This window comes from Pelophylax lessonae, assembly GCF_965119305.1.
Source record: "Pelophylax lessonae genome assembly, chromosome: 4".
NCBI lineage: Eukaryota > Metazoa > Chordata > Amphibia > Anura > Ranidae > Pelophylax > Pelophylax lessonae.
Window position 1 is genome coordinate 671,040,329 of NC_138771.1, and position 13,616 is coordinate 671,053,944.

Genomic DNA, 13,616 nt, shown 5'->3' on the forward strand with positions numbered 1-13,616 from the left:
AGATCTCCCTCAGGACTCTCTTCTCCAGGTCTTCCAGACGTCTCCTGAGATCTCTAAACAGGGCAGTGACTCTCTCGGTGTCACCAGCTGCTTCTTCTTCTACTTTCCTCCTGTGCTCCTCCAGACTCTGGACTCTTTCCTCCGTCTCCTCTCTCTTTGTCAGAAGTTTCTGCAGAACATTCCTCAGTGTCTCCTTCTTCTTCTCAGAAGCCTCATCCAGTGACTCCATCTCATGTCCTTTATGTCCTCCAATCATAGAACAAGATATACAGATACAGGTCTCATCCTCAGTGCAGTAATACTCCAGGATCTTCTTATGGACGGAGCATTTCCTGCTCTCCATGGACAAGGTGGGGTCACATAAGATGTGTTCTGGGGACTTTCTGTGGACTCTCAGGTGTTTGTCACAGAGAGAAACCTCACAGTGTAGACAGGATCTAACAGCAGGTACAGGAGAGTCCACACAGTGAGTACTAAGTAATAAGTACAGACGATCCCGAACTCCTCTTGAGCAGACAAGAAAGTCTCTGCTATGTTACGTAGTTTCATGTTCATGTGCAATAACTTGGATGTTCTATGTGATAACTATCGCAGTGTCCTATAATGGTTTCTTTACTGTTTAACCACTTTAGCCCCGGAGGATTTTCCTGCTTTACTTCCAGGTCACTTTTTGCAACTTGGCACTGCTTGACTTTAACTGACAATTGCGTGGTCATGCAACGCTGTACCCAAACGAAATTTACATCCTTTTTTTCCCTATGTCGTGGCATACCTATCTCGCATTTTCTGGATACCTTATTGGCCTTTACAGGATGCATTGACTGGCATTTAGAATGGTTATCTTAAACAAAATGTCTTTCGAGTTAATCTCATTTTACTTTGATTTCTTTACATGTGTCACTGAGCTTGCAAAGGCTAAGAATATATCAGATGAACGAAACAGTGGAAATTCCCTATCTCTCAGAATATCAACTCTGTCTGGACAGCTGACCACAAAGCCAATAATATCTTCTAAAAGCCCCTTTGGAACTTTTATTGTGTGTCACCAAGAAATTTACCTTTATGACAGAGAATCACGATCTAGATTGACATAATACTTACTATAATTAGTTGTTAACTTTGATTGGATAAAAGATGTTAATAACAACCCATTTCTGTACGTCAGATTGTAATGACAAACCCATATTTGAGTATATATAAACTCCAGCAATGTTGTAATAAATCAGGTCACTATGATTCAGCCATCTTGAGTCTTGTCTGATCTCATTATATATATAGCTATATATTGTCTGATTTGGTATCACTGACTAACAGGTAACAGGTATTTTGTACCTGAGGAAAAATTCCACAACAATTTGGCGAGCCAGCCAGGAGAGGTGACGTCATCTGCGGACGGAGTGAGACATCTGGACTGCATTGGATACACTGAAAATATCTGGCCAGGTAAGCCCATTGTCTGCTTACAATGTTTTTCAGTCCATCCAATGACGTCCAGGTAACTCTGTTTTATTTTTGACGTAATACCCTCTTAAAGAACCTAAACCCTTAGTCGGTGTATATATTGTTGCGAAAGGTGAGGTTGGGTCAACCCTCACCGCTGTGGGTGTCTTGGACACGCAGGAACGTGACCCCCAGTTGTGTTCTGGTAAAGCGGTCTCATTTCGGAGTGTCCATTTGAGGCGTAGCAAACATTGAATGTATATGACTGTTTTAGCCTGACATTTCATATACATGTAAAGGTTTCTATCTCTATGTTATAGTATATATGTAAACATATGCATATGGTAATAGGCTGTTTTTAAGTCCAAGTCACAGAGAACTCGGAAGTTAGAGGTAATTCCAAGTCACAGAGAACTCGGAAGTTAGAGGTAATTCCAAGTCACAGAGAACTCGGAAGTTAGAGGTAATTCCAAGTCACAGAGAACTTGGAAGTTATAGGTAAGTCCAGGTCACAGGGTACTTGGGAGTTATAGGTAGTTATTCTATTTTTTGGATAACAGTGAAATGGGAAACTGGGTTTCCGTAGATACCGACCAGGGGTAGATGGGAAAGGTCATTAGGACCATGGCCTTAGAGTGTATGGGTAACAGGGTTACCAGATAAATGGGGCAGACCAGGGAGTTTGCATTCGAAGATTAAATGCTCTGGGAGCATAGTTTTTGGGCTACACAGCCAATTAAAGTGTTCTGTAGTTGGACAGCTAATAATCCTAGTTGTAGGATAAGATAAGATAGGATATGGCAGATTTTTGTAAAGTGTATGAAACAGATTTGGCAAGAACAAACTTAAAATCAGTTGCAGAAATATGGAAGCAGGAGAGTATGAAGCTGTGTCTTTAATATAAAAAGGGGAAGCGAAGAGGTTCCTTCTCCGTGAGCTCGGAGAAAGAGGAAAAAAAAAAAAAGATTGTTTCTTTATATGATAAATGAACGGCATATGATATTTTTGGGGTTATTCTGTATTAAATTAAACTAAGATGAAAAATAATATGTTGCCCTTTAAACCAGGAATCTTTGTTTAGACATTAAGGGTTACCGCAATTAACATGACCATTGAACCCTATTGGCACTGAGCCAAAAGTTTTAAAATAGAATAACTTTTTATATAATTATGGTATATTAAGTGGTATTTCAGGGGCATCCTCCGTAACCAAAGGGGAACCTCTGATAAGATTTTTGAAATTCGAGACAAAGTTCTTAGAGGTTTTTTTGTTTGAAAGATAAAAGTACATTACTTCCTGTCATTATGGGTGTATAAAAAGTGACCTACTACAAATAGTGTAAAGACAGGACATTAGAGCAAAGAATTGCAACCACCCCCTCTACCCCAGAAGATGGACAGTAGATAAGGTATTCAGCTAACCTGTGTCCGCATGTCCCCATCAGAAGCGTCCGAAAGGTTTACAGTAGGAATAACAGTAGCAGGGGTGAGAGTGGTTTCCTGCCTGGCTTCAAAGGAAAAGGGGAAGTCATTTAAAAAAAAAAATGTTTGTGTTGAGTTAAAATGTCAGTGTTCAGTTTCAGATGAAGTGCCCATTAATCCAGTATGTAGCATATGTCTCTTGCCAGCTTGACCCAGTGATAAAAGGATCCTCAAGCTGTGTGCGGGCCACAGCCTGCAAAAGAGCTGCTGGATAAAACAGGTGCAATGTTTTTAAGCCAGTTTACTTCCAGTACAGGAGCAGGCATTAGAGGGGGAGGGGAAAAAATGTTTGTTAAATATCCCCCATGACTGTTTTTGAGCTGATGATGGCAGAATCTGAATTGTTGAGCCCTGCCAAAAAGGCTCCTCTCTGGAGCCCTGATGAGACCCTTTATGTAGATGTATCATGTTTATAAACAGAGGAGGGTAAGCCTGTAACTGGGTATGCAGTAGTAACAGCAATAAATAAACAAAAAGAATGCAGAGGCATTAAATCTAAAGTTCTAAGCACAAGCAGCTGATGGTTTTGGCAAAGGCCTGTGAATTTTAAAGAGTTAACATTCACATTGACATGATTTTGGTCATATTTTTGAAAGCTTGTAACTTTTTGACCTCAGCCCAAGTTCTCTCGGTAAGCCAAGAAAAAGCATGCAGATATAATAGAGACTGTTCTTAGTCTTCCAGTGTTTCACCAAGGTGGCCATTTATTAAAAAAAACCAAGGCACATGCAAGAGAGGACATAGAAGAAGCTGCAGGAAACGCAAGGGCCGACAGAGCAGCGAAGAAGGCTGCACTGGAACAGGTCCCTATCCGGGTACTGACACTCCTAGGAAAGCAACCAACTCCTGTAAGTATGGCAATCTTGATATCATTGCAGAAAAAGCCCCCTCACTGGAGCGTGAGAAGTGGCGGAAGAAAGGTGCAACACAGGATGTAACTGGTTGCTGGAGGATGGAGGAGCATTTCTGTCTGATCTCAGGCCCTATACCCGAGGGTGGCAGCCGCAGCTCACGGATCGTGTCATATCTCAAAGACTCTAATGACCACCTTGGTAATACAACACTGGTTAGCACCAGGTTTTCCTGGAGTAGCTGCAAAATATACTGCTTCTTGTCTTACCTGTGCTAGGTACAATGTTGGTAGAGCTGTAAGCACCCCATAAAAGCACCGCCTAAGTCAGACTGTCCTTTCCAAGGAGTTCAAATAGATTACATTGATTTCCCACAGTCTGGTCCCGATGCACATGTTTTAGTTTGTATTTTTTTCAGGATGGCCTAAGGCCTGGCCAGTCTCTTAGGGTAAAGTAAAAACCACAGGAAAAAGGCTTTTGCCCCAGGTAATGTGCAGGTATAGAATCCCATAAACTATGGAAAGTGACAGGGGTACTCACTTTAAAGGAAGGGTTCTACAAGAGATCCTATCCGCACTAAATATTGAGAAAGCCTTTCACACTCCATATCACTCACAGAGTAGCGGAAAGGTACAAAAGGTTGTATGGTAAAAAAAAAAAAAAAAACACAAGTTGAGTAAAAAAATAGCAGAAACAAGTAGATTGTTTTACGTTTTTTCCTTTGTCAGGAACACTCCCAAGAGAGGTGTGGATACCTGAAGCAGGTCTCTATTTACCACAGAAATTGCAAGCTGCACACTCAGATCTCACTAGATGTGTTGCAGCGCTTTAAAAGCAATTGACAAAAATGCATAATAGTGTGTTTTCATCCCTACCAGATCCAAGTAAGGCTACTAAGAGTGCAATTGGTTACACCAACATCCCTCAAGGTAGAAGGGATACATGGATTCACGCCAGTCATTGAAAAAAGGTGGTACAATGATTTTCTTTTAATTTTTAATATGTATGGGAATGTTGGGTATAATGAAGGGGCAGGACAATAAAAGAGACAGACAACCTAAGGCCCAATGTACTGTTAAGTTTAAATACCAGGTAGCCAGGAAGTCAGGGTACTCAGGGTGCTAGATATGTCCACAATTACACCCAGAGTCCCAGACTATACCTGTGCTAGTAAACCCACTTGCATTAGAGGATCTAAATCAGACAGAGTTTTCAAAATCCTATAGAAACATTACCAGTGCACAAAAGGACATGTTAATTCCCCCAAAAGTCGCAGGTTTCAAGAATCCTACAGTGTGTATAGAGTTCTATGGAAAAAACTGATGTAGGGAGGGTGGACTGTTCACAAGCACTGATAAACATATCCTGCCCACAGCTGACTGTGAACAGCCCATGAAATGAAACTTGCATGCATTACAGAAATGAAACTGTTAAACATAAAATATGAGCCATATTAAATGACAATATGGACATTTCTCACCTAGGAGAAGCCCTCAGGTTTCTGTTGTTCAGACAGAAACTGGGGTATTATGCAGAAAGTTATTAATACCCATTTTCACCCCAGGGTGGTCACATTCAGGGTTGGGAATCTATTGTGTCTGTGGCAATAAGGCCCATAGTTTACTTTCTCAGTGTGTCACAGGAACAGGTACTATGGCCTCTTTATTTCCAATGGTGTCCGCCCATCCTAATGAACACAGTCTTTTGGAGGTTTTGCTTTATCTCCTAAAATAATGAAAGTGGTGTATTCATATTGATGTTTATGATAATTATGATCTCTAGTTATCTGTTGAATTAAAATAATTATGTGTTTGGTTGATAAGGTTACCAAGGCCAAGAAGACAACCTATTTCAACTCTATACGGAAATAAGAAGGGATTGATGATGCTGAGTATGTTGTAATGAGAAATCTGTCACCTCAAACCCCCATGTATGAAGTAATCTCCGCCTCAGAACCTTACCAAGACTCGGACACCCCCCACTGAGGTTTGCCCTCTGGGCCAGTGTTCCAAGCGTAAGGGGCTGCTCCCTTGGATGAATCTGATAAGCGGAATAGGTAGTTAGTTAGCCTGATCAATAAATTCTCAAGAGGAGGGAGATGTCGTGGCATACCTATCTCGCATTTTCTGGATACCTTATTGGCCTTTACAGGATGCATTGACTGGCATTTAGAATGGTTATCTTAAACAAAATGTCTTTCGAGTTAATCTCATTTTACTTTGATTTCTTTACATGTGTCACTGAGCTTGCAAAGGCTAAGAATATATCAGATGAACGAAACAGTGGAAATTCCCTATCTCTCAGAATATCAACTCTGTCTGGACAGCTGACCACAAAGCCAATAATATCTTCTAAAAGCCCCTTTGGAACTTTTATTGTGTGTCACCAAGAAATTTCCCTTTATGACAGAGAATCACGATCTAGATTGACATAATACTTACTATAATTAGTTGTTAACTTTGATTGGATAAAAGATGTTAATAACAACCCATTTCTGTACGTCAGATTGTAATGACAAACCCATATTTGAGTATATATAAACTCCAGCAATGTTGTAATAAATCAGGTCACTATGATTCAGCCATCTTGAGTCTTGTCTGATCTCATTATATATATAGCTATATATTGTCTGATTTGGTATCACTGACTAACAGGTAACAGGTATTTTGTACCTGAGGAAAAATTCCACAACACCTACAAACAGAGCTTTCTTTTGGTGGTATTTGATCACCTCTGCGCTTTTCATTTTTTGCAATATTAATAAAAAATAGCGACAATTTTGCGAAAAAATTGACATTTTCTACTTTGACAGGTAAAAAATGTCCGATATATTCACTTTTTGTCATAGATTTAGGCCAAAATGTATTTAGCTCCATGTCTTTGACAAAAAAGTTCTCAATGAGCGTATTTTTATCCACTTTAAGACCGGAAGATTTTACCCCCTTCCTGACCAGGCCATATTTTGCTATTCGGCGCTGCGTTATTTTAACGGACAATTGCGCAGTCGTGCGACGCTGTACCCAAATAAAATTTATGTCCTTTTTTTTCCCACAAACAGAGATTTCTTTTGGTGGTATTTGATTGATCACCTGTGCGATTTTTATTTTTTGCGCTATAAACAAAAAAACAGCGACGATTTTTAAAAAATACACATTTTTTATATGAAATGAAAAAAAAATGTAAAAATCTAAATTTTTTAACATTTTAGGCAAATTTGTTTTCTGCTACCTATGTTTGGTAAAAAAAAAATTACAATAAGCGTATTTTTATTGGTTTTCACAAAAGTTATGGTGTTAACTAACTACGGGAAAGATTTGTCATTTTTATTGTTTTTTTTTTTTTACTACTAATGGCGGCGATCTGCGATTTTTAGCAGAACTGCGACATTACGGCGGACAGATCGGACCCCCAACTGACATTTTTGACACTTTTGGAGGACCAGTGACATTACTACAGTAATCAGTGCTATACATATGCACTGTTACTGTAATAATGATAATGGCAGGGAAGGGGTTAACGTTGTGGGTGATCAAGGGGTTAAATGTGAGCCTAGGGGAGTGATTCTAACTGTGGGGGGCGTGGCTTGTTAGATAACCATAGAGACATGCGATCCTACATAGAAGGATCACATGATCTCTGTGGTCATTGCAGGCAGAAGAACGGTCAGCTGTGTTTACAACATCCGACCGTCCTTCTCTCTTAGCGGGGAACGATCGCGGGTGTCAGGCAGCAATCGGAGCCGCCTGCCCGCTGCATCGGCTTCCCCGCTGCCGAGTGGGGGTGGAAGCGCGCCGGCGGCGGAGCGCACACTCGCCCCCTAGCTGCCTGCTCGCGACCGATGTAGACCTATTTGCGCAGCAGAGCCACATTGCCACAGTAAATAGGCGGCGGCCGGTCGGGAACCAGTTAGGGGCCAATTCACACCACATGCAGTCCAGTGCGTTTGTTTCTGCATCAAAAACGCATGGAAAGTAGGCTGTATGGTTTTCAGCGGCATAGTTCACACCTGTGATTGCAGTTCCAGAAAAAAAAAGTTGAACATGCTGCATTTTTCCTGAACTTGAACACTTTAAAACACATAAACAAGGCACCTAAACACACCAAAAACGCACTGGAACGCACCAAAAACGCACTGGAACGCACCAAAAACGCACTGGAAATCACATCCTTATTTAACCACTTCCGGAGCGCCCACCGTCGATTTATGCCGGTACTTTGACATTAAATCCCGGGGTTATGGCAGCAGACAGCAGACAGCTGCCATAACCCCGGTATTTTTTGAGACGGCGGGCGGTCTTCTTTCACATCAGGGTGGTGTCAGCGGCGGATTCACCGCGGGATCATCCTTATGGTGCGGCGGAAGAGGTGCCCCCCCCCCCCCCAGAGCGCTTCCCAGACACTTCCCCCACTTACTGGACCCGCCGGCAGCGGGGAAAACAATCCGGTCCGCACTCCACACAGGCAGGAAGTTGAGTGAGGGCAAGATGGCCCCCACTCCACTCTATGGTCTTGGAGGACCAGAGCGACGTCCAACATCATCTCCTAGCAACCGATTTAAAGAGCCGATTGAAAAAAAAAACTCTTTTTCTTTTTTTTTTTTTTAGTGTAGATGTGAGGTGTGAGGTGTGAGGTGTGAGGTCTTTATGACCCCCAGATCTCACATTAATAAAGAGGACCTGTCCTGATTATTTCTATTACAAGGGATGTTTACATTCCTCATAATAGGAATAAAAGTGATCAACATTTTTTTTTTTAAACTGTAAAAATAAAAAATTATAGATAAAATAAATAGGAAAAAAAATTAGAGCGCCCCGTCCCCGTTAGCTCGCACGCAGAAGCGACCGCATACGCAAGTCCCGCCCACATATGTAAACGGTGTTCAAACCACACATGTGAGGTATCCCCGCGATCGTTGGAGCGAGAGAAATAATTTGAGCCATAGACCTCCTCTGTAACTCTAAACTGGTAACCTGTAGACATTTTTAAAGTGTCACCTATGGAGATTTTGTAAGTACCAATGTTTGTCACCATTCCACGAGCGGGCGCCATTTTTCTACCAGACTCATCCACCTTACCAACCGCTCAGTGTCTGCTACCCCTCTCTGCCAACCCCTCCACTGGCTGCCACTCACCCAACAAATTCAATTCAAAATACTAACAATAAAACTTACAAAGCCACCTGCAACTCTTCCCCCAGTTACATCACTAATCTGGTCCCAAAATACCAACCAAATCCTTCTCTTCCTTCCTCCCAGGACCTCCTGTAGCTCTCTCGTCACCTCTTCCCATGCTCACCTCCAAGACTCCTCCAGAGTCTCTCCCATCCTCTGGAATGCTCTACCCCAATCTGTCCAACTATCTCCTACTCTGTTAACTTTCAGACGATCCCTGAAAACTCATCTCTTCAGAGATACCTCTCATGCCCCCACCTAACAAGTGTACTTTTATTTTCTCCAGCAGCCCATCCCCCACTGTTATTACCTCTTGTATCTCCTGACACTCCCTCTTAGATTGTAAGCTCTAAAGAGCAGGGCCCTCTGATATCTCCTGTATTATACTGTAATTGTAATGTCTGCCCTCAACTTGTAAAGTGCTGTGTAAACTGACGGCGCTTTATAAATCCTGTATAATAATAATAATAATAATAATAACAATAATAATAATAATAATAATAATAATAATAATAATAATAATAATAATAACAATAATAATAATAACAATAATAATAATAATAATAATAATAATAACAATAATAATAACAATAATAATAATAATAATAATAATAACAATAATAATAATAATAATAATAATAATAATAATAATAATAATAATAATAACAATGGTTTCATAGAGAAGAATCTTTATTTCACATTAACATTTCCTCTCCTAATTCCTCCTCCATCACCAGGACACATATAGTGATTATAAGATACAACATCACAATGATACGTTATATTAGGATCCATTATAAAAGTGATCCCTTAGAATTATATTGGAGATCTATTCCATGGGGACACATTATATTAGGATCCTTTATAAAAGTGATCCCACAGAATTCTATTGGTGATTTATTCTATGGAGACACATTATATTAGGATCCATTATAAAAGTAATCCAATATAATTCTATTGGAGATCTATTCCATGGGGACACGTTATATTAGGATCCTTTGTGAAAGTGATCCCACAGAATTCTATTGGTGATCCATTCTATGGGGACACATTTTATTAGAATCCATTATAAAAGTGATCCCTTAGAATTGTATGGGGACACCTTATATTAGACTCCATTATAAAAGTGATCCAATATAATTCTATTGGTGATCCATTCTATGGGGACACATTTTATCAGGATCCATTATAAAAGTGATCCCTTAGAATTGTATGGAGACACATTTTATTAGAATCCATTATAAAAGTGATCCAATAGAATTCTGTTGGTGATCCAGTCTATGGGGACACATTGTATTAGGATCCATTATAAAAGTGATCCCTTAGAAATCTATTAGTGATCCATTCTATGGAGACACATTATATTGGGGATCCATTCTATGGGGACACATTATATTGGGGACACATTGCAGTTCTAGTAATCATACATTATTATAGTGATATCATTATATAAGTTATAAAACCCATTTTTTTCTTTCATTAGTAAATCTCGGGATCATTTCTTCATATGTTTCCTCTGAGATTTTTCCTTTGATTTTCATCTCTTTCTATCTATTTGTAGATCTATTATTCATTTCTATTTCTTCACACAATAAAATCATCAATAGAATAAACTCATTGTAAATGTATCAATAATAAGGAATCAGACCGTCTACACATTATAATCCGATAGATAGATAGATAGATAGATAGATAGATAGATAGATAGATAGATAGATAGATAGATAGATAGATAGATAGATAGATAGATAGATAGATAGATAGATAGATAGATAGATAGATAGATAGATAGATAGATAGATAGATAGATAGAACATAACCCACCATGTATCTTACCCGGGTGAGGACTCAGGGCTCTGATATGGATTGATGGGGGAGCTATGAAAGTGGATAGAAGTGGGTTGGGGGGGAGGGGCTGTGACTGCTCTAAGTGAGTAAATGACGAGGTCTCTTTAAGGTCTCTGAATTTTGGGACACTAAAATAGTGTGACACATATAGGTTTCCATAGTAATGGGAAATACTTGGGGCCGCAGACAAGGTTATATTATCCAGATTCTTGGCAATGTGACCGATTTGTGTGCTAAACAAACAAAAAAAAAAAAAAGAGAGCACTGATTAGCAGCACTGATTGGCATTAATAGATGGCACTGGAGAGCACTGATTAGCAGTACTGATGGGCACTGATAGGTGGCAATGATGGGCACTACATAGCAGCACTGATGGGCACTGATAGATGGCACTGGAGGGCATTAAGGGGACTGATCTCCCGCTAACAGAAGCCTTGTAATGGCTTTTTACTGGCTACTGATTAGCAGTACTGATGGGCACCGATAGATGGCACTGGAGGGCACTGATTACCAGCACTGAAAGATGGCACTAATTGGCACTGATTAGCAGTACTGATGGGCACTGATAGATGGCACTGGAGGGCACTGATTAGCAGCACTGATAGATGGCACTAATTGGCACTGATTAGCAGTACTGATGGGCACTAATAGATAACACTGGAGGGCACTGATTGGCAGCACTGATGGGCACTGATAGATGGCACTGGAGAAAACTGATTACCAGCACTGGAGGGCACTGATTGGCACAGATAGGTGGCACTAAGGGGCACTGCATAGCAGCACTGATGGGCACTGATAGATGGCACTGGAGGGCATTAAGGGGACCGATGTCCCTCTAACAGAAGCCGGGTAATGGCTTTCTTCTTTTCTCATGCTGCCAGGGTGATGAAATAAAAAGCCGATGACCGCCTCCTGTTTACTCCTGTGATCAGCTGTCATTGGCCCATGTGGTAAAGGACTCGCTGTGATTGGCCCTTTACCCAATCAGTGATCAGCTGGGACGCATGGGCAGCGTGAGAATGGGAGGACGTCCATGTACGCCCTCCCGGTATTTTAAGCCAACACTGTAGCCCACTTTCTGTAGCCGCCTAGTGCGGGCAACAAGTGGTTAAATCTGCCCAACAACAAATTTTCCAAAAAAAAAAGCAAAAAAAAAAGGCAAAAAGCAAATTACGGTGAAAAAAAAAAAAAAAAAAAAAGCAGCAGAAATCACTGCAGAAACTCTCAAAAGCGAACTGCATAGATGTGGATGGAGCCTCAGGCTCAGTCACACTCATGCGATGCGAGAACCAGCGCCATTCCTATGCGGGTTCCCACATCACACCTGAATCGCCAACACTTCTCACTGACATCTGTGAACCGCTGCGGGTGTCAATGTAAAGTTAATGACACCCCCGATCTGTGAACGCCGAGATGGTGCAGGAATCGGATTGCATTCCAGTGCGGACCAAAAAAAAAGGGTCCTGCACTATTTTGGTGTGAATGCGATTTCAGACACACAGTTTGTATTACTGAATTCGCATCGCACAGACATGGCTGTGATCTGCACAGCAATGATCACACAAGTATGAACCCAGCCTTAGAGAGATTTCCTCTCACTTCCTGTCCTGGTGACAACGGGACAAGGATGGAGGGGAATCTATAACAGGGACACAGACATATAAAATCTGACAGGGGCTCCAATCCTTCCCCTTCCTTACTATACTAAACATAGAATTCTTATTTCAGTCTGTCTTCCTGTTGGAGAGTTCTCCTCATTTCCTCTCTAGATAAATGTTGTCACCGGGACAGGAAGTGAGAAGAAATCTCTCTAATGGAGTCTCGGATAGAAGAAAAACCTGACAGGGGATCTAATCCTCACCCACTCCACCTAAAAACAGTCTGGGCTCTCTGATCACATTTCTTCTTTCAGTAGTAAATCTCTAGAAGACTTCTTCATATATTTCCTCTCAGATTGTTACATTTATTACCATCTCTTTGTAGTATAAATTGTATGGAGGAGGAGGGAGGAGATAGAGGAAGGGGAGGGACAGAATAGAGGGGGAGGGGCAGAGAGGATGGAGGAGGCAGAGGAGAGGGGACCTCATCCTATCCCACCACAGTGATTGCACCCCCCCTCTATGTCTGATCATGGTGCCCCCCAAACAGAGGGAACACATGTGGGGGAGGAGCAGAGAGGAAGGGGAGGGGCAGGAGGAGGAGGAGATGGCTGATGTCTCACACTGTGATAACCTTCTGCTTAAAAATGACAGAAAAAGTATTATATAAGAAGATAGATAGATAGATAGATAGATAGATAGATAGATAGATAGATAGATAGATAGATAGATAGATAGATAGATAGATAGATAGATAGATAGATAGATAGATAGATAGATAGATATCTCACTGACCAATAGGAACATGTTCCTGGTACTCCACTATTTGGACAGATATTCTACCCAATCACAGCGATCAGTAAGAAATCTCACGTTTATTTATAGTAGAAAAACTTGCAGGAAGCCACACCCACTTCTATATACTATTGGATGAATATTAAATGAATTCCACTTCTTTGTCTGACATCACCAGACTGTGGGCGGAGTTCTCACATCTCCCCCCTCCCCCCACATATCTTTATACAACCTCCCCCTACATATAACCCAGCATGGAGGGGCTCAGTGAAGGTGGTGGTGAAGGTGTGGAGGTGTCGGATCGGGTCACACAGATCATAAAAGGAGATCCGCCCGGCCTCATAATCCAGATCTATCCTGACTCTGTTACTGGAGAGATTGGTGGGTAAGGGGGTCCCTTTATTGTCATGTCTCACCCGATACTGATTATA

The 13,616-nt window shown here is 41.1% G+C and overlaps 1 protein-coding gene and 1 pseudogene across 2 annotated transcripts in view; one reads left to right on the forward strand and one right to left on the reverse strand.

Moving 5' to 3' along the window:
* The window catches only part of LOC309554231 (C-reactive protein-like), a 342,461-nt pseudogene that overhangs the window by 165,440 nt on the left and 163,405 nt on the right, over nt 1–13,616 (forward strand). The window lies entirely within an intron of this gene.
* The window catches only part of LOC309552475 (uncharacterized protein), a gene marked incomplete at both ends in the record, with an annotated part of 72,731 nt that overhangs the window by 849 nt on the left and 58,266 nt on the right, over nt 1–13,616 (reverse strand). Inside the window, 1 exon segment of the mRNA XM_082253444.1 lies at nt 1–501. Within this exon segment, the coding sequence (XP_082109570.1) occupies nt 1–501 (501 nt within the window).